At 43.4% G+C, this 22,112-nt stretch overlaps 1 protein-coding gene across 2 annotated transcripts; it reads right to left on the bottom strand.

Moving 5' to 3' along the window:
• Nucleotides 1–1,414: 1,414 nt before the first annotated feature.
• Nucleotides 1,415–7,875, bottom strand: SAP18 (Sin3A associated protein 18). 2 transcript variants are annotated; one of them, XM_053305564.1, is made up of 4 exons: nucleotides 7,639–7,875; nucleotides 6,182–6,291; nucleotides 2,859–2,981; nucleotides 1,415–1,900 (listed from the first exon to the last, which is right to left on the bottom strand). In XM_053305564.1, the coding sequence occupies exons 1-4, from the start codon at nucleotides 7,708–7,710 to the stop codon at nucleotides 1,744–1,746; spliced, it is 462 nt and encodes a 153-aa protein (XP_053161539.1). In that variant the 5' UTR covers nucleotides 7,711–7,875; the 3' UTR covers nucleotides 1,415–1,743. The 2 variants fall into 2 exon arrangements, with proteins under 2 accessions (XP_053161539.1, XP_053161538.1); XM_053305563.1 differs by lacking the exon at nucleotides 7,639–7,875 and adding an exon at nucleotides 7,313–7,604.
• Nucleotides 7,876–22,112: the final 14,237 nt, after the last annotated feature.

Genomic DNA, 22,112 nt, shown 5'->3' with positions numbered 1-22,112 from the left:
GAGGGGACTTTAACTCAGTTGGAGCTCCCATTTCAAAGATAAGAAAACAGGCCATGGCTACACATCAAATCAGTCTATTGTCTGAGGGTTGCTACCATTTAATGATTACTTGTTGAGCTTCTGCTTGTCATGCAGCTGCTTTACATCTTGCACTTTTTTGTAGTAGGCTATGGCAGATTGTAGTATTCACTCTCATTGAAGTTCCCAAACTATGGTGCACCTTCGCCTTCAGTGCAGAATACCTAGAGGGGGAAGCAAATCTCCAGGGTGGAAGAGGATGCTGGAGCATGTAAGTCTCACCAAATGAGATGATCACATACCTTCTCATAAAGAATCCTAATTGACCTGATTAGATTTGTGGGATGACTACTCTCCTGAACCCCATTATCTCAATCCAGTTAGGGAAGAGCTGTTGCTTCATTTGAATGGTGTTTCCTTATTTTTCTTTAAAATTCTCATGTTGTATTAGTGCACCAGTCCAAAGATTGTCACATTCTGAGTCACAGTGAGCTATTCAGAATCTCTTCAACTCTACAGGATGTAGTACATATGAGGAAGCCCCATTCTGAGCCTACCTCATCTGCTGTAATGTCTAGACAAAAGGGCTAAGGGCAAGTGAGCTGCTGTAAAACTTCAACTTCTCTTTGCTCCTGACAGTTTGTCTGTGTCACTGTCATGAAAGACATTGGCAAGAGCTCTCAGTGCTGTTTTTTATAAGCTGCATTTAGCCAACTACATCTTAGTGTGACAAACTGCTGTAAAGTCTTCTGTTTGCAAGATGTGGTCTCTCATCCTAACAAAGCACATATATAAGTAGGGTCTGCAGAAAGGTGCTGACAGCAGCACCCCTCACACAACTCCCATACCATTTTACACTGTGAATAACTTGGATTTTTCTTTTTGAAGTTAAGGAAATGGGTAGGAACAAGATACTCCCCACAATTTGCTCTTGTTTGTAACATCATAAACAAAATGCTGATGTAAACCAGATGCACACTGGAATAGCTTTCAAACAACTGGCACAACAAGTGATGTGTAAGTTTCCTTTTTAAGTGCAGCTAGAGCTGAAATGAAATTAATTGCTTTTTGGACAATGGATAAGCATTTGTTGAGCAGAATTCATTTATCTGCCACAGAAGTTATGCTTATTAAATTCTAGAATATCACACATACGCATCCACATCCAATACTTCATAGCTGGAGAAATGCAGCTCTTCTCCTGGCCTGCTTTATAGAGTATGACTTCAAGAGTCACAAGTATAGGAGTACCATCCAACACACTATAGTAGAGATACTTTTCAGATGCAACAGACAACATTCTCTTCTGCTTGCATGTACACAGTACAGATCTACTGACTGAAGCAAGTACTTGCCTCATGTATATTTTGGTTTCTTTCCCAGTAAACCTCAAAAATTGATTTAAGAAATACATCCATTTTAATCTCCACACATACGTTATAACAGTTACAATGTTTCAAAAATCTACTACTTGTGGTGTTTTAGCCATACTCCTTACACTTTGGAAGCACAGGGCAATTTCAAATTCAGAGTAATCAGGGAAAGAAAAACTAGCCAAGCAGCTAGAGATAGCTCTTCTAAAATATATGTAGTAACAAATTAAAATAATTTTACTATTTCCAAGACTTGAGTTTTCCACCATTTTTGCATTTCACACACACAAAGCCTTTTCCTAAGCAACATGTGAACATACAGAGGATGTGCTTGTGGGAAGAGAGCAAAATATTAGTAAGGTCTCATGCGGCCTGATGGAGGTGGTGCTCGATTTGGAGGAGTAATTGCTATGTCCAGGTAGTCTCCTATCTGGAACTTTTGAGACTGCAGAGTCATGGAATCATCTGTGCCTTTTCTGCCTGACATTGTACTGCCGATCTCCTTCACCCTGTAGGAAGAAAGGAAGTGTGTATTATTTGCATTCAATACTAAGCCAAAATGAGAATTGTATCTCGTTTGAACACAGCAAATATCACAGTTTGTCATAGTTTAAATCACTAGTTGGAAAGACTCGATTTAATCGTTGCTTTCTATTAAAACTGCATTATTTTGTTGGATATAACTTTAATACATATTCTTCACCACTCAGAGATAAATGTAGGCCTTGCATTTCTTTGTTCCACTGTTTTGCATTTTGCACACATCTTGCCCATGGGTAGAACTGCATTGAAATATCCCCAAATGGGATTCTCTTTTATAGCCTGCTGCTATGATAGGTATTCCCTTCTACAATTCCCCCAGCAGATCTTAAATCCATGGAGGGAATATCCAATCAGAATTTTATCCTCAATATTTTTCTCAGCTTTGCTTTTGTTTCACTTTCTACTGCCTCTCCCTCTTTGCATTTACCTCCAGACTCCTCCTCACCCAAATCTACCAACAATTCTCTATTCATTTATCTTCTAGATCTTTGCACTTTTTGAGAGAGGTAAAGGCCTTATACTCACTCTCTCAGTGCCTGTATGTACAGAAACTTGCATAGTAATAGGGCTGCTCAAATCTGTTCTCTTTATCACCATATACTGTTGCTAATAATAAGCATGTTCACAATATATATAATTAGAAGTTGTGTATCTTTGAGCACATATCTCAAATTAAATCTCTTTATTTAGGAGTATGTATGTCCCAGCCCTGCTGCTTAAGACCCTTTCTAACTGGAGATATACCAGAACTCAACCCTTGCCAATTATTCCAAACTGTGAACATATATAGTCTAGGTTACAGGATATATAGCATTTGCTTTTATGGGTTGAAGATGTGAGGGGCAGTTTCCCATGTTCTTTCAAGGAGCTAACATACAGCTTTGAATTCTTGCTACTATGAACTGCCTCCATGGATTATATTACCTGTAACCAGGCCTTTTGAGATCTGTGAAAACGATTGCGAAGTTGAAGTGTGTGCCCTTCTTTCTTGCTTCTGGATAGACTTCTTTCACTAAACTAGTCAGTTCTTTTAGAGTTGCATCCATCCTGGAAGAAGTAAGAGCAAGCAGCATTATAGGTCAGAGTAGTAACTTTGAAATAATGGTATTAAACCCAGACTCAAAGGAAAATAAGAAACAGAACAAAAGTCTTATATCAATAAACGCATCTCATATTAGAAACTCCACAAAGGTTTGTAGTCTTCATCAGTTCATCCAGTGTTGGTTTCATGAGTGACAAGAAAGTGTCAAACTACATCTGCATTGTATCACATTTGTCATTTGGATTTGCTTCTTATCATCATGTCTTGTTCCTAAGCTGCTGTTTGCACAATTGCAGTACAAGTACCGCCATTTTTGGAAGGGTGGTACATAAATCAAATAAATGAGTAGAAATCAGAACACAGTAATAAGAGATGAAAGTCTGTTTGCTGTTTCAAAAGACCTGAAAGGAACAAGGTTTCTCAGATTATCGGTCCAGATGTGGCAAGCAAAATTTCAGAAAAGTAATCATTAGCAGGGTGGATTTGATTTAAATCAAACTGATTTAAATCACGATTTAAATCACTAGCAGGGTGGATAAAAATAAAAAAAATCCGATTTTTTTGATTTAAATCAGATTTTTTATTTAAATCAGATTTTTTTTATTTTTATCCACCCTGCTAGTGATTTAAATCGTGATTTAAATCAGTTTGATTTAAATCAAATCCACCCTGATCATTAGTCCACATTCAAGGTGGCTTACTAAATATGTGACTTTAGTCCCTCCGAGCACAAAACCTGGAAACAGTCCCAATTACAGAGGTGCACGAAATGGATTTCACATTTCGTTTCAAGCTCAAAACAAAAAGCAGATGGCCAGAACGTTTCAAGTTTGTTCCATCGAAACAGCCAGCTTTGACAGAACAAACTTGAAAAATCTTGAGTGTTCAAGCCATAGGGAACAATGGGGGAAATAACAACACCCCATTGTTTCCCACGGGTAGCTCCTAAGTACACCAAAGTGGGTTGTATGGTAGGGCCTGATGGGTGCTACTTACCACCCAACCCACAAAAGAAATCGGCAAGTGGGCAATTTTAAACAAATGTTTACCCTTTCCCCCAAACCCCATAGAATCTTATGGGGGTTTGGGGAAAAGTTTAAAAATTTGTTTAAAAATAACCCGCTTGCCCATTTCTGCCCATGGGTTGGGTGGTAGATAGCACCCATCAGGCCCTACCACACAACCCATGTTGATGTCCCTAGGAGCTACCCATGGGGAACAATCGGGCATTATTGTTTTCCCCATTGTTCCCTATGGCCAAAACAGTTTTACATTGCAATTTTCAATGCATTTTGAAAAACCAGCAGTGCTGGTTTTGACCTTTAAAGCCCTAAACAGTTTGGGCCCTGGATACCTGAGGGACTGCCTGCTCGATGAGGTCATCAGAGGGGGCCCTGCTCTATGTACCAACAATGAGGGAGGATCGCTGGTCATGTACACGGGACAGGGCCTTCTCAGTCATTGCCCGCAGACTTTGGAATGCCCTCCTGGTGGGTCTCCGCTCCCCAGTCTTCATCAACATTTTTAGAAAGCAAGTAATATCTTGGCTTTTTACCCAGGCTTTTAAATGAGTGTTGTTTGCTGCTGCTTTGTATCTTATGGATATATTGTACATGTTTTTTAAACTTTTAATTAGATTCATTTTTTTATATTCCATTTTAATTCTTATTGTGTAACTTTTATGGTTTTATATTGTTTTGTAAATGTTTTGTAAACCGTCTTGAGATTATTTTAATGAAAGGTGGTATAAAAAATAAATAAATACAACACATTTTGCAACCTTGCCTTGAAAAACACTGCAAAAGCAAGTAAAATCAGGCCCCGTTCGGAACTGAAATTGGCCCGCACTGCATTGGCAGTGCGGCCGGGCTCTCCCTGCCTTAAAGGCAAGGAGAGTCGCTCCTGATCTTGTTGCCAATGCAGCAGGGCCGATTGATCTCCCTCCCAATTGGGGCCGCGTGGCCCTGTTTAGGAGGAAGATCAGCCCGTACTGCTTTGGGCCACGCAGCCCCGTTTGGAAGGGAGACCACGCCCCCATGTCTGACCTTAGGTGTGAGGGCACAGCTAGCCAGCCCCCTGCATCTGACAGGGGCCAGGGGGCCACCGCCACACATGGGCTGCCACCAGCCTCCCTACACTCCTGCAGCCACAGTGACTGTGCTATAACAACTTCATTGGCACAAGCTGCTCTCTCACACACAATTATGACTCTTAAAACATTACTTCCTAACATTGCAACAGCTGCCACAGCAGCACCCTTAGCAGCAAGATCAATAAGATCAACTACAGCAACTTCAGTCACGTTTTGACTGTGTACACCTTGCAATGAAGATTGCAGAGCAGAGCAGCAAGTGAAGCACAAGTCAGTCTCAACTCAAGACCATACATGGAACTCATTACAGCAGTCACCAAGAAATATTACATAGAGAGAGAGCGCGCGCTGCCACTGTCCATTTCTCGCCACAACACTATCTCACAAATAAAACAAACCAGTGGCACTCTCAGGCTTCCCTCCCAGCACCCTCTCAGTTTCCCTACTAGGGATCCCTCCCTGACCACACACTTTGATCATTGCACCACAGGAAGCAGGGTGTCAAAAGGACAGCCTTAAAGACACACAGCAGAGGAAGGAAAACCTGCAAGTTACAATGAGGCTGCCCTCTCAGCTTGCTGGCACTTCTCTCAGGTAGGAGAGAGAGAAAATGAGGAATGGGGATGGACTAGGCTTGGAGCAGCCACCAGTTTGCCGCCACCTCTCTAGAGCAACTGTGAGCCTTTAGAACCATGCCAATTACATTGGAAGCAGCCTGATACCATCTACACTGACCGGAAGCAGCTCTTCAGGGTTCCAAATTAATCATTCCCAGCCTTATCTGTAGATGCTAGGGATTGAATCTGGGACCTTCTGCATGCAAAGCTGGTATCCTTCAGTTGTGTAAGAAAATAACACCATTTTCTACTTTGCAATGCCACTTTTTCAAATGGACAAAAGCTCAGTGCCTTTCATATATGAATCATAAAATGTCACAAATGCGTCCGCTGTTGATTTCTACCTTTCCTCTAGTTATCAGAAACACAGAGCCTCTGTTTTTTAAAAACAAAAAACCCCTACTTCAGTTATCACACCGCAGCCAATACTAGTCATGATGTGCTCAAAGACGAACACTGAGGTTGAGCTACAGACATATGGATCAATGCCACTCACCAAGTGTAGATCTGCAACTCACTGGAGGGGACATTTCCACGGGCAAACTCATCCATTCGATGATGGCGCCCATTGTTGGTGGTGAAGACCCTCAGCAAGAGGGGGCAGGTCTGCAAGGTAAAGGGACAACAACTCGATCATTGGGTGAGGGACAAGCAGCCCAACCAAACTCTTCTTGGGATAGAATGCCAATGTTGCTGCCTACCTCTATTTCCATATTTCTGTCTACAGCAGGTTTTCACATATCCTTACTGAGTCCCTCTCCCCCCAGAATTGCCAGATTTCCTCAAGGCAGTCACTTTCATGCAATTATTGCGGCACAGCCAAACTGTCATATCAGTATTATGTAATTCTTTTCGACAAATAAAATTCTCAAAGCAGTTTACGCCGCAAAAAGTCTGACAGTCACAAAAATATCTGACAGTCACAAACACTGTGACTGTCAGACCACAAGGGCTGTCAGGGAGAAGAGCTGGTCTTGTGGTAGCAAGTATAGCTTGTCCCCTAAGCTAAGCAGGGTCCACCCTGGTTGCATATGAAAGGGAGACTAGAAGTGTGAGCACTGTAAGATATTCCCCTTAGAGGATGGAGCCGCTCTGGGAAGAGCAGAAGGTCCCAAGTTCCCTCCTTGGCTTCTTCAACATGGATCTGGGAGATTCCTGCCTGCAATCCTGGAGAAGTCTGTGAAGACAATACTGAACCTGATAGACCAATAGTCTGACTCAGTATATGGCAGCTTCCTATGTTCCTATCCCAAAAAGTGCAGTTTTCTCTCTTACACTAAAAGGTCTCTCATACAGAATAAGTCTTGCAACTTGTGAAGCAACTCTCCCCTCTTTATTCAGGAGCCTGGTCCACTCTTCTCCCTCTCAGGACCCAACCCCTCAACTTTGTTTTTAACCTACTGAATCTGGCAGCGCCCCTTAGACACACTTATCCTATGCAGGCAATCCTGCCCCCAAAGGAGTAAACTGCAGTAAACTCTTTCATGGGGGCCTCCCCCCACTAAAGAAGTATCTTTCAGCTCCACTACGTCCTTTTTTCAAGCATTTACTGATAAATGATAAAGGTATTGGTGTTTGATTTTTAAACACAGCCCTAAACATGTGCGAATGCGACAAAAAGACAAACCGGTACGTTCAGGTAAAAAGGACTGGCGAAGGTGCAGAGCTGCTGCTTCACACAGACGTGCCCACCACTGAACTCGCATTTGTGGGCAGCCATTCACAGATGGACCAGATGGAACACGCATTCCTCACGCCACGCTTTCCAACGGAATCAGCCCACATACATTCAGTAGCATCAAGGGCTGATTCGAAACAAAGGACGCAGGGATGTGAAGCCAGTCCTCGCTACCGAGCGTACACTGGAGTTGCAAACGCGGGCTGCGTAACGTGTGAAAGGGTCCTCCTGCGCCTCCCGTGGCCTCCCCCGTCACTATCAGCTCCGCCCTGCACCTTCTCGCGGTCGATGGGCTTTTCGGGTTCTTTCTTGATCTCCTCCTGGGTAACGCGAGACTCCACCGCCATCTCGCCGCTTCTTCGGGTCACGGAAACGGCCCACTGTATGGAGACTCAAGGAGAGCCCCGCGGAGCCGGCCTCTCCCTCCCGCAGAGCCGCGGCTCCTTCCGCCGCAACAGACTCGGCTAAACCAAGATGGCGGCGCCCGCAAGAGCAAGCGGCGGCTCGGTTCTGAACCAGGGGACACTGCGGCCAGGCCACTCTCGCGAGACCTCAAGCTCTATTCCCGCGAGAAAATCAGACGGCCGAGAAGCATTTGCTGAGCGAGTTGCTGAGAATTCGCCTTGTCCCAGTTACACTCTGGAAAAGTTGAGGAGTGTTTAAGCCGGAGACTAGCCAGCCCCAAAAAGGGAAAGGGCTGCTAGCGGAGGGGAGGCGGGCGGAGGTTGGAGTCACCCTCCCTCGGGGATAACTAGGGTGGTTTGAAGCTGCGCACATGGTTTTAGTCCTTCTTGGACCATCCATGCTTGGAACTTGGGGACCGCGCGACAAACTCAGATTAGGGTTGTCAGCTCTGACTGAAGCTATTACTGGAGTGGAGGGATCCCACCGACCCGACCCGCCAATATTTTTTCACGATATCAAGCCATTAAATTGCTGCTGCTACTACTAATAATAATCATAATCACATATTTATATGCTAATTTTCAACAGAAGTTCTCAAAGTGGTTTATATAGGAAAATAAAGTTTTAAAAAAAGATGGTTCCCTGTCCCCAAAAGGCTCACAATCCCAAACAAAACACGGTAGACACCAGCAACATCCACTGGAGAGATGCTGTGCTGGGGCTGGATACGGCTAGTTGCTGTTTCCCCCACTAAATATAAGAGAATCGCCTCTTCTTTGCTCATTTGGGGACTGAGCAGCAAGCACAGTCAGCAGGGAGTTTTCCACACAGCAGGCTTTACCGTGAGTTTTCTGGAGGGCTTTACTGTGAACTCAACCCGATGCAAAAAGTGGATTTCTTTACCCCGGGTATAAATTGGGTTTCACTTTTAATGAGCAGAGAAAAACCCGAATCGTATGTGAAGTGCTGCCCGATAGCTCTCATGGATTTGGGGGGGAAATCTGCTGAATATGTGAATGCACGCCCTCTATTCCGGAGGAGATGCGGGCTAAAAGCTGGGTGTGGGAAACTTCCAGGGGATTAAAACTTCCGGGACTGCTTTCAGTCATCACCTGGAACTTTCCCAGACAGCAGACATTACTGTGAGTTTACTGTGACCTCAACGCTCTCAAAAAAAAAAAAAAAAAAAAACACGATGCAAAAAGTGGATTTTTTTAACCTGGACATAAATCAGATTAGGTTCTAATGCACAATGAAAAACCCAAACCGTGTGTGAAGTGCTGCCCAATATTTTGCACGGACTTCGGCGTGAATCCGGCCAATGTGCCAATGCACTTTCTCCATTCCAAGCTAAAAGCCCAGTCTAGAAATGCTCCTGGAACTTTTTCACACAGATATTTTAGTTCGCATCTCCTCCAGAATGGAAGGTGTGTGTTTACATATCAGCCAGATTTACCTGAATCCCTGCGAGCTATCAGAGAACACAAGCAATTCAGGTTTTTCATTGGGCATTAGAGTGTAAGTAAAGTTGGGCAGTCGGTGTTGACTCCTGGCGACTACAGAGCCATGTGGTTTTCTTTGGTAGAAAACAGTTTTCCATTGCCATCTCTCGCACAGTATGAGATGATGCCTTTCAGCATCTTCCTATGTTGCTGCTGCCCAATGTGTAGTCTGATTTATATCCAGGGTAAAAAAAAATCCATTTTTTGCAACGGTTTTGGGGGGGCAACTTTAAACTCACAATAAACTTGCCGTGAAGTCTGGTGTCTGAAAATGCTCCTGGAGACAGGGCCGGATTAAGCAAGTGTGAGGCCTGTAGCATATGTTATTAAGGGGCCCCAAATTTTAAAAAATGCACATAAATATTGAAACATAAATTATTTACTTGCATAGTAAAGTAATTCAACTTTTTCATTTGCCTAGTGCCCCCCCACCACCAACCACCCCATGCCTCCGCTCAGCTGAGCCAGCCAGTCAACAAACTTTGCAAAACACCCCACACACACACACACACACACTTTTGTGACTCCTGACCATGGGTTCTCCTTTGGAGTTATTTTCACAAAGAGAAAGGGGGTGGGGAACAAAACTCTGAATGTTTAAATTAAAAGGTTCTCAGGAATTCTGTACTTTGAGAAATCTAAACCTATTAGCAATTTTGGCACACAACAGTGGATGTTTGATTCCAATGTGTACAGAACATATTGGATCCCAGCAGCCATCACATTAAAAGGGCCATTTGACAATATTAAGAATATATGTTTAACCTCTTGTGCAAGCCTGACAGGAAAGCAGATGTATATTTAAAATAGTTGATGCATTGCAAATGAATGTGATTATGGTGAGGTGCATTAGCAACTTCCATGAAAACAGAAGTATCCAAAAGACAATCTTTTGGCAGGAGGCACAGCCTTTTTCAATCTAAATTACACTAACATGCTTAATATTAAAAGGAGGAAATGCACAAATCATTCAGTGCAACCCTAAGCACGTTTACTCAGAAGTAAGTCCCACCGAACTCAATGAGCCTTACTCTCTAGTAAGTGTGTTTAGGTTTGCAGCCTCCATTTATCTTTGGACAATTAAAACGGGCATCCCAATGTAAAGCTAATGAAGTTGGCAACGCAGCAGTAGTTATTTCAGTTCTAGAGGAGAGGAAAGGAGCTCACCTTAAATTTGGCAGTTCCTTGAAAAGCAATGATCACAAATTCCCTCCCAACAGCACTAGATACTAGAGGATATAAGTGACCTTACCCAACAAGACCATAATATAATCTCCCTCCAAGCTCCCCTCAATTGATCCACTAAACTTTGAGACTCCTCTTGCCATGCATCTGAGTTACATCCAGCTTTCTTTTTCCTTTTAAAGGTACAAATTCTCATTGTTTATCTTTACCCTCTCCCAGTCAGTCGGAAAACGCTGGTAACATTCAACTAGCATCTTCTTTAGCTTTCTTTCTTCCGCCCAGCATTAATAGTTTGTTGTTTTTTTAATCTAAACTGCTTTTATTTTTTTTTACTCTCTCTGTGTATGTTTTTGAAAACTTTTACAGTTTAAACAAATAAGGACCAACTCCCTGGCGATTAAGTTATCTTTGAGACCCCTTTGCAAGCTATCTGTTCCTATTGTTGTTCTTACTACTCCCTCCCGTGCTGCTTAACATAATAGATAACCCAATCAACACCATGGTGCCAGGAAGACCTTGCTTAGATGAGAATGGGCAGCAGCAGGCAATGAAGAGAGTCAGCAGAGAGCACCAAATAGAGAGCAGAAAGAAGGGGCAGACATTCAAGCCAGGCGTGCAGGGCCCTAGAAAATGCGGGGCCTGTAGCAAATGCTACATTTGCTACTATGTTAATCCGGCCCTGCCTGGAGATTGTTGGCAATTTCTCCAGAGTAAGTCCTGGAGGGCTGGCAACCCTAAGTAAGTGTTCAATGGGGCTTACTCTCTAGTATCTGTGTTCGGGCACTTCCAGACATGCTTTTTTAGCCCACACAATTATTGCTTTTCTGCTTTGAGTCACAAGTAGAATTGCATCACTGCTTCCACACCAACATGGTTTTGTGTGCTTTCATTGTGCTATACTACCCACACTTAGACAATTACCCACACTTAGACATATAAGAAAGAGAGAGAGATAAGTTTATTTGGTCATTGACCAGCAAAGTATAAGAAAGTGTAACCATCCCTTCCTCCCCGCTGGTTTATGTTGTACCTTGGCATGCACGGCTGCAGCACATAACCTTGGAAACTCACCAATACATTTTTTTTAAAAATGAACAGCGCCATATTACTAATATAATAGAAGTGGTAAAACACTATGAGGCACTTCACACAACACATGTGAAGCGCCTGAGGGGGTTCTGCGGGGAGAGTGGGCTTAGCCCGCTCTCCCCGCGGACGAGCAGCCACTCCATCACGACATTTGTGAAGCTCCTGAGGGGCAGCCGCTCATAGCTGGGCGGCCGGATCGGCAGCTTGACTTGTCATAGCTGGGTGGCCAGGTCAGCTGCCCGCACTTCTGTCAGCTCCGTCACGGAGCCAGCAGGGGCTGCAGCGGTCGGGAGCTGCGTGGCCCCCGGAAGTTCCAGGATGCTCCGCGCGAGCACAGGCTAGCCGCCTTGGGAGCATCAGGCTCGCCTGCGAGCCTGGTGGTTCCCACAGCCACTGGAAAGTGGGCTAAGCTCCCTTAGCCCGCTTTCCAGTGATCGTGAGAATAGCTTCTATGACTATTTAGTTGATATGCTGTTATGTCACCACTAGTGTGAGCACTGTTAATATGGTGCTAGGTTAAAAAAAAATCCAGTTTCAACCTTGCAGATGAAGAAACTTAACTCCCCATCCCCCACAACCCTAAAGGCTCATGAATTGCCTTCTAAATAGGGCACTGCATTGGAGTAATGCCAGAAAAACCATCCACTTTGATTGTTATAACATGTTTGGGCTGCCTTTCTGTAAAGTGTACTCCCATGGTGAACACTGAGTTACTGTGATGCATTGTGAGTTTCCAAGCTTCTTCAACATCATGGCCAGGGCAAGCCCAGAAGAAAGGTTTCCTCTTGGTCCAGCAGAAGAGTGTGGCACTGGAAAGCATCTGGGTTCAAACACGGGGTGTGGTGGAACATGTGCAGAGGAGCAATTAAGGGGCAGTCTGAGAGCACATTGGAACATCCTCCAGTGACATCATGGTGGGTACGCTCTTGGTGCATCTGCAGTCTTATTGCATGTGCCAGGTGGTGCTCATCCAAAGCCCATTGAGAATTAAGCCAATTTCTATAGCTCATTGTTTAACCTCTTACACCAGTGCTGTCACCAGTGCTGACAGGTTCTCCAGGAATGAGAAAAATGCCAGTTGTTTTCTGGAGATCAGAGGTACTAAATCTATGCATCTCTGAGATCCAGCCCAAAAGCAGAACAAAAAGAAAACCTCTGTGGATATGCTCTGAGTCTGAAATAATTCAACATCAACTCTGATAGCAGCTCAGCAAACTCAACCAGGAAACTTGTACAGTAAAGTGGTCACCAAAGAGGACACAAAAGATTTATTTGTCCTGATGTGTTTTGAGTTACATTCTCAGGGGATGTTAAAATAGTTGTAGATAATAATAAGCAACATTACTAATATATGGACAAATAATTTTAAAATTCCTGTGTACCAAAATACCAACTTTGATCACATTTAAATGCTCTAATAATATCTGCATAGTTTATTGAATTTTTACTAAGAGACGTACAGTCTCATCCATATGCAAAAAGAAAATAGCTCCCAAGTATCACTTTTCAGCATGCAAAATGATACTTGAGAGCTGTTTTCTTTTGTACATACAGATGAGATTTTATTGAGACAATTTGTCTCTTAGTAAAAATACAGGAGATTATGATGATATTTTTAGTAAAAATAGATGTGATAAAAGCTAGAATTTTAGTATGTTAAATTTTAAACAAGAGGAATATAACTCACAACCTATCGGCAAAAATAATCTTTTCTGTGTTTTTTTTTAAACAACAGCTGCTTTGTCCTTTTATTGAAATTAGTTTCTATAGCTGTTTGACCCTCATTTGTGCTTCTTGGTCAATATACCAAGAGGTCTATCTTGGGTTTCCAACACTAGGAAAAAACCAATCCATGTTGTAGAACAAGGATAGGTTGTCTGGTCCAAAGTTTTATTTACTAAGAATAGTTATGGTCAACCAATGTATTTTAAACTTATAAAGAAAAAATGCTCCAGATCCCTGAACAGTTAAGGTATAGCTAATTTGTGCCAAATAAACCATGTATGCATTTTTCCTTAAGAACATGTGAATATAAGAAGTGCTTTGCTGAAACAAATTGTTGTCCTAGTCTAGCACTAGATGGTCCACTGGAAAATCAATTTACCCACAAATCAATGGCCCAAAATTTACCTTCTGCCCACCTCTGTGGTATAAGATAGGAAAAACATTCCACAAATTATTGGATTTTAATACTGTAATTCAGCAGCACCTACAATGTGTTACAGGAATCCCATAATATTGCCAGCTTTTAGACTATAGTGACAAGAATGGATTTTCAAAAAATATGAAAGATGCATATACTAGTTATGTTTAAGTATACACAAGAGAGGCTTGTGTATTGCATTCAGCAATTGGGGCTTATGCAGAACTTGGCCACTAGGATGTAAGCTTTGTATGCTGTGGACACCTCTTCACATCAGTCTTGCAATGCAGATAGGAATGTTCATAACCATCTGCTATCTGGGGCCACCCCATTGAGTCATCTGTACATAACCCATATGCAATACCTACATTTTGCATCTGAATTGGGGCCAGATACTTTTTAACTAGAGGTATAGCACATAAATTATTGGCATATTGGTTAAAATTACTTCACTAGACCTGAGGCAGCCTAGATCTAAAGAGGCCATTCCCACGATTACACAAAAGCAGGCTAAGGGAGCCTAGCCCGCTTTGGGGCGATTGTGTGCTGCAATGGGAGCTGCGCAGCTCCCGGCAGCTAGCCTCGTTAAATCCCCCTCCCCTTAGATGAGGTTAATGGAGCGGCGAAACACGAGTAGACCCCCGACCGGGAGGCTGCAAGCAGCCCCCAATCCCTGCAGCCCCCGCTGGCTCCGTGATGGAGCCGGCAGCCGTGTGGGCGGCTGATCCAGCTGCCCAGCTACGAGCAGCTGCTGGTCTGCGGGGAGAGTGGGCTAAGCCCGCTCTCCCCACAGAACCCTGTCAGGCGCTTCGCACGTGTTGCGTGAAGCGCCTCAAAGTCTTCAAGCAGATCAGGTTTGGCAAAATTATATTTACCTTTAAGAAATACCTTTTTAATATGATTCTTTGTCATTCTAAGCCTAGAATGAATGGAGCAGAATCCTCAGCCTTAAACATAGTGGCATGAACATACAAGTTACCCCTGCTAACTTGGCAAAGAGGCACCTTTTAACGTGGTGATTCTCTTTATTGAGCAGGGGGAGAGTAACTGGCCCTATCCACCCCCAGCACAGTACCTCCAGTGACTGTTGCTGGTGTCTATCTTGTGTTTCTTTTTAGACTGTGAGCCCTTTGGGGACAGGGAGCCATCTTATTTGTTTATTATTTCTTTGTGTAAACCGTCCTGAGCCATTTTTGGAAGGGCGGTAGAGAAATCTAATTAAATAAATAAATAAATAAATAAATAACATATTTTATTCATTCTGGAGTAGTATTCATTTAGGAGTATGACCTGACCTGAATGAATGCATTTTCTTTCTTTCTTTTAAAAAAATTATTATTTTATTAATTACGCTTAAAATGCAAATAGTTCCAAAAACTCAGCCCAAATCCCCTCATAGAAAAACAAGATATAGTCTTTTTAAAAAGAACATTCGTGGGCTGCGAAAATAAGTAAATCAAAGATCCATTTTTCAATATCTGGAAGGTGTTTGCATTTCCAATTTTGCAGAATAATGTATTTAGCCACCAGAAAGGCCCTAATAAGCCATTTCCATTGATTAAGGGTTATTCTTCCTAAATCAGAAGGCAATCCCAACAAAACTGAAATAGGATCTAGAGGATATTCCTTTGCTATGACTAAATTGACACAGAGGCTCTTCTCATGCTCCGTGGGGAGAGCCTGGGGAGGGTTTACGAGGAGAGCGGGCTAAGCCCGCTCTCCCCGCAGTTGAGCAGCAGTCTGCTCTGGGCGGCCACAGCAGCCGCCCACATGACTGCCGGCTCCATCACGGAATTGGTGGGGGCTGGGGAGTTCGGGGGCTGTGCAGCCCCTGGAAGCTCCAGTATGCCCTGCGCGAGCGTGCAGGTCTTGCTGGAGAGACCCCCGAGCCGGGAAGCTGCTTTCAAGCCTCCCGGTCGGGGGTCTCCTCGTGAGTAGCCGTGGCGCAGCAACTCACGATTTAAAAAACCCGGTTTGCGGAGTGATTGCTCTGCAAACCCGGTTTAAGGGGAGGGGTAGTTTGGCAGGTTAACCACCTGGAGGCCACCAGGCTTGCCTGTGAGCCCAGTGGTTCTCACGGTCAGGCAAAATCAGGCTAGGCTCCCCTAGCCCAATTTCACCTGATTGTGTGAACAGCCTCACAGTCACTTATCTTTTTCCAGAATGGAGATATTACCTTACATTTAAGGAACTGATGTAAAAGTCCCACCTCTCCTTTCCCACATCTCCAACATTTGTCAAATTTGCTCAACCCACATCCACTGAGGCTAATCAGAGTCCAATAAAAATGAAAAACTAGTTTTTGTTGGACTAACGTAAGCTTCAGATCATAAGATACATCGCTTCTCGGCCTTTTGGCTAAGATCAAGTGCATTTTATGGATGTTGTTTTAATTGGAACGAAGCTAGCCAGGAGGAGTTACAAATATCAGCCTAGGCTTCTCTTTTTAAGAATGTTGAAAGTTGATGGGTATGCAGGAAAATGAAGCTGAAGTCAGAAGAAGATCTAATTTCAAACCAAATGAGAGAATATACCTGCCAACATGTCCCTATTTTCCCATTCAGGTGAATGGGAGAATAGGGACATGCTGGCAGTTATCTGAGAGGAAAAACCAGGCTTTAAAATTGGATGTCACAGTCACTGTGTAAGAATTAGCAAGTTTGGAATAGATAATATTCAGTCTATAAAGCTTTCACAAAGTGTTCGGGTCAAGTAATGAATGCTTGATAAAGAATAAATAGTTCTGCAAAACCAGCTGTCCAAGAGGTCAGGGCCAATCTAGATCTAAGGTTCAATGTATCATCATTTAGTTAATGGCTAGTTTTTTACTCTAAAGTAGCAGCTACATGAAGTCCTAATCCAGATCAAATTTACTTATGTCACTGTAGTAATTAAATGATACCTTCAGAGTTAACTAGCCAATTCAAGGGATGGGGATGTGTGCAGTTATGCCAATAGTAAAGATCAGAAGCAACCAAGATAATCAGGGGCCTGGAGCACCTTCCTTACGAGGCAAGACTACAGCAGGCAAGGCTTTTTAGTTTGAAAAAGAGGCGACTAAGGGGAGACATGATCAAGGGGTATAAAATTATGCCTGGAGTGGAGAGAGCAGACAGAGAGAAATGTTTCTCCCGTCCCTCTCTCACAACACTAGAACCAGGGGTCACCCCATGAAACTAAAGGTCAGGCAATTTAGGACCAACAAAAGGAAGTACTTTTTCACACAGCGCATCATTAATCTATGGAATTTTCTGCCACGGGATGAGGTGATGGCCACTAGCTTGGATGGCTTTAAAAGGGAGTTAGACAAATTCATGGAGGACGGGTCTATCAATGGCTACTAGTCTGGTGGCTATAGGCCACCTCCAGCCTCAGAGGCAAGATGCCTCTCAATACCAGTTGTAGGGGAGTAACAGCAGGAAAGAGGGCATGTCCTCAGCTGTTGCCTATGGGCCTCTCAGAGGCATCTGGTGGGGCCACTGTGGGAAACAGCAGGGCTGCTCTTATGTTCTAATTTTTTTTTTAATCCCCTACTACTGCTTTATTATCTCAGTCCTGGTCAGGGCCCTGCATAGCTGCTACACTATAATAAAAACAAGCCCCTAACTACTACTACTATGATTTTTTAATATATATATACCGCTCTTCAACCAAAGTTCTCAAAGTGGTTTACATAGAAGAAGAATACATCAACAAGATGGTCCCCTGTTCCCAAAGGGCTCACAATCTAAAAAGAAACATAAGGTTGACACCAGCAACAGCCACAGGAGGGATGCTGTGCTTTGGGTTGGATAGGGCCAGTTGCTCTCCCCCTGCTAAATATAAGAGAACCACCACTTTAACAGGTGCCTCTTTGCTCAGTTAGCCGGGGTTGCTAACTGAGCAACCTAACTAGACTGTGATGCATTTAATGCCACGTCTAATTTGCCTGACATCCCTTACTAATTCTAGGGTTGTCGTTCCACCACCACCCCTGCTTTCCTTGTCGGAGGCTAAGCCTTTAAGGACTGGATGGCAGGCAGCCAGTTCCACAGTGCAACATTTCCTAGCAAAGCATAGAGGGGCAGTGTGGTGATGGGATCATCTGAGCCTGCTGGGTCCATAGTTTTAAATATCTGGGTGTAGTTTTTCATGCCACTGGGTCATGGAAGGCCCATGTGGACTACGTTGCCCAACAGGCACAAAGAAGAGCTTCAGCAACGTAAGGATTATTTCGCTCCAAAAGTGGAGAGGTTATCCCTGCAGTGTTAAAGTTATTTGCTGCTAAATCATTGGCCCAACTTTTGTATGGCTCACAACTGGGCCCCTACCCTAACTATAGGCCACTGGAGATAATCCAATCCAAGTTTATTAGAGCAGTATTCAGGGCCCCTCAATGTATCTCCAACGCAGCACTGAGGTTGGAAACGGCATGGATTTTAATCCTTAGTTATTGGCTTAGGATACATTTCTCTCCCCTGGGATTGATCTCTCTTATGTTGGCCAATAGGTTTCAATCCACCTGGACATGAACACTGATGGGTAAATTGTCACCACTCGGCCTCTCTACTGAACACCTGTCATTATTAGATTATAGTAAAGCCAAGGAGATCCTCAAACAGGAGGGTCTTGGACATTGAACATCAGAATGATTTAGGCTCAATCCCGGAGACCATAAGAGCACACCTTGGTGATTTTAACCAGGAACCTGCTAGCTATCTACTGTCCCACTCTTTACCAAGCCATCACAGGGTTTTCCTCAGAGCAAGATATGACACCTTACCATCAGCGGTTTTATCTGGAAGGTTTCTGAAAACCTCTCTGGCAGGGGCGTAGCTATAATAGGGCAAGGGGAGACAGTTGTCTGGGGGCCCACTGCCTTGAGGGCCCCCCAGAGGCAAGTCACATGACTGACTCCCCCAGTCACGCACCCGCCAGGGCTTCCTTCAGTTGTATTCATCCTCCAAAACTGATGAGTGTTACTATGCTTTTTGTTACCACTATTCAGCCTCATTTAAGATTTCTTTACTTCATGAGCTGAGCTTCAGTGAGATGGGGGGCGCATTTTAAAATCTTATCTCTGGGCCCACTCCAACCTTGCTACGCCCCTGCCCTCTGGCCAGTTGGTTATGCTCCTGTGGCTCAGGTGAGGTCAAATCTGTCTACCATGTGCTGCTCTTTTGTCCTTTTTATAATGATAGCCAGTGCAGTCTTATTTCTCCCTTGCTATCACGCTTTCCCAGCCGGACTGCTGGATTTTACACCACACTCCTCCTTGCAGATAAGAAACCTACCCACCTACAAGCTTGCCAAATTTTGTGCAGCTGCTGTTAAGATCCATCAACAGCTAACCTCCAACCCTTCTTTTTAGATGTAGTTACATGAGGCTTCTATGTTGGTGTATTCTCTATGGTTTACTTCTTTTCTGAATGTAGTATCTGTGTGTATATATAACTGATCACTGATCGTAATAAAGCTATTCATTCATCCATCCATCCATCCATCCATCCATCCATCCATCCATCTGTTCATTCATCTGGGCCTGCTGAATTTTGCCTGTCATGTAGCTGTTAAAGGCATAAGGCATTGTCAAAGGGAAGGTGGCAATCCTAAGTATTTTACATCCCACAGTTCACACTTGTGATTGCCAGGTCTTTGCCAGATGCATTGCCTGTACACTTAAATGCACTGAAGCACCAATGAAGGGATAAGATAGGAGGCACAGTGGCTACAGCTTTGCTAGATATACTTAAAGGTATCGCATTTTGAGGAAGCACTCAGCAATCCTATTTGCCTTTGCCAACTAGAAGAGCCTGTGGGTTACAAAGTAACCTTAATACATTTCCTCTGTATATCATTTTGCAGGGACATTTCTTTTATTTGACACTGGCAACTGTTGATGATCTGAAATACCCTGAGGATTAGCTAGATGGCACTCAAGCATGTTTCCATGCTCAGGATCAAATGAACTGCAAATCCAATAATCTTGTCAGGCGGTCCTGTACAAAACAAACTAGTCTCTCAGAAGTAAAGTTATGGAGCAAAATGTGCAGTCACTATTATGCTCAAAAATTATTTTCAAGCCAGTTTACATAATATGCAAATTAGGCACCCGGATGTGGAAAGTCAGAATATGGCAACCCTACCAACTAAAGTGTTCGTAACATGCTTACCTTTGAAAACAGGCTGTGTCTTACAGAAAGGTGGTAGAATCCTTCAGCTGCAAAATCTTCTGGGGGTCTGTGGCACTTAAAAGACTCATAGAGGTCATTCACACAATCAAAAACTGCGTTCTAGCCAGGTTTGAGAGCTGTGTGTGCTCCCAATTTTTGGTTGTGTGGAAGCAAGGTAGGAGGAAAACCCAGGTATTGTGTGGAAGCAATCCCGTAGATCCTTTCATTTTTAGTTTTTATAATTCTCAATTTTTAGTTTCAATTTGAAACTTTTAATTTGAAACTTAGTACTGATTGGGGTTTTTAACCTGACTTTTAACTTGTTTAAGTTGGTAAACTTTATTACTTTTATTGTATATAGTATCTATTTTATTGTTGTGAGCCGCCTCGAGCAGTAGTGTACTGGAGGGGCGGGGTATAAATGTTTTAAATAAAATAAATAAGCAAGGTAGGAGAAAAACCTGGGTAGCTTGCTTCCACACAATGAGGTCATTCACACAATCAAAAATTGTGTTCTACCCAGGTTTGGGAGCTGAGTGTACACCCAATTTTTGGTTGTGTGGAAGCAAGGTAGGAGGAAAACCCGTAGCTTTTCCTCCTAACTTGCTTCCACACAATCATTTGTTTTCCTCCTACCTTGCTTCCACACTACTAAAAACTGGTAGCACACAATTCCCAAACCCCCGGGTAGAACACAGTTTTTGATTGTTTGAATGACCTCATAGATTTGTTGTGTAGAGCAAGGGTTCTCAAACTTGGGCCCCCCGATGTTTTTGGACTACAGAGTCAAAGGCCAATGCAGCCGGACTTGTAGTCCAACAGCATCTGGGGACCCATGTTTGAGAACCCTTGATGTCAAGAATTTGCCAATTCCCTTTGTCTGGAGGTAAACCTACCAGGGACGTTTGGGTCAAGAGCATTTCCCAATAGCTTGTAATATATATCTTATCAGTGCTGAGGCCTCTAGTGACAATATTCCTTTGTTCTAAGAATAGATCTTGAAAGTATTTTAAGAATCTTAATTGTCACGCGATTAAGAGTGCACTTTGTTCAGAGTAAATAAATGGGTGGGGGGGTGTTTGTTTTGAGCAGTAACTGCATGTTTAAAGGGGGTGAGGGAGAAGGGTGGAGGGTACAGGAAATTAATTGCCAGCATTTTTCCTCGTAGGGAGATGAATCATTTGCATTCTTGGCAGGCAGACTCAGATTCACAAGAATGCTCAGTTTGATCAACTTCCTTCACAAGACGGAAAACTCAGAGCACAAAGATGGTTTAGCAAAGGTTGGCTGCTACACATTTGTGTATATATCTGTGTATAAATAACTTCTTTTGCTTAGACCTTTCTGTTATGTTGTGGAAGTCTGAGGTTAGAGTTGCTTCTTTCAGTCGCACAAGTCCTTTGCTGACAAAAAGACAACACTTTGCAAGTATTGTCTGAATTGTCCCAGTGTGTGAATAACTGTACATACACACAGAGCTACTACAACAACAGATATTTATGTACCACTTGTCCACAAAAGTTTCCAAAGTAGTTTACATAGAGAAATAATAAACAAACAAACAAGGATCCCTGTCCCCAAAGGGCTCACAAGCTAAAAAGAACCATAAGATAGACACCAGCAACAGTCACTGGAGGGATACTGTGCTGGGAGTGGATAGGGCCAGTTGGTCTCCCCCTGCTAAATAAAGAGACCATGTTAAAAAGGTGCCTCTTTGCCCAGTTAGCAGAACCATATATGTGCAAACTCTACACAAATTGTACGTATGTTGAACACAATGAAGCTATTCACACTCGTGTGCAAAACCGGGCTGTATTGCATGCACATGTAAACCGCTGGGTTCGGGCCCGATCCCGGCAGCACCACAGTGGCAAACCTGCCTATGGAGCCACCCTTGAAAATGAAGTTAGGAGAGCAAGCACTCTCCTAACCCCGTTTCTTTGATTGTGTGTCAGCTGCAGCTGTAGCCACAGCTAGTGGACTTGGGACTGCCTTAGGTGGACTGCCTACGTTTACATGGGTTTCAGTCCACTTCCTCAGATGCACAACATCATCTTCAACAAGTTGTTCTAGTAAGAACTAATCTGCCTACTTTTCTTTCACTATAATCTTAAATGATAATTACCATCCTCACAAGTTAGCCCACTTCAGCCATTCACACGTTCACACGTCCACCAACTTGAACTCTGGTGGATGACATAATCACAAATGACACCATTGAGGTGTCCCTACAACTGTACCAAATTTGGGCTGCGAGAGACTCCTGCCTGCAA

The sequence above is a fragment of the Hemicordylus capensis genome, chromosome 3 (genome assembly GCF_027244095.1).
Source record: "Hemicordylus capensis ecotype Gifberg chromosome 3, rHemCap1.1.pri, whole genome shotgun sequence".
Classification (NCBI taxonomy): Eukaryota; Metazoa; Chordata; class Lepidosauria; order Squamata; family Cordylidae; genus Hemicordylus; species Hemicordylus capensis.
The sequence above is the reverse complement of the archived record's forward strand: the minus strand, read 5'-3'. Positions and strand labels throughout refer to the sequence as shown.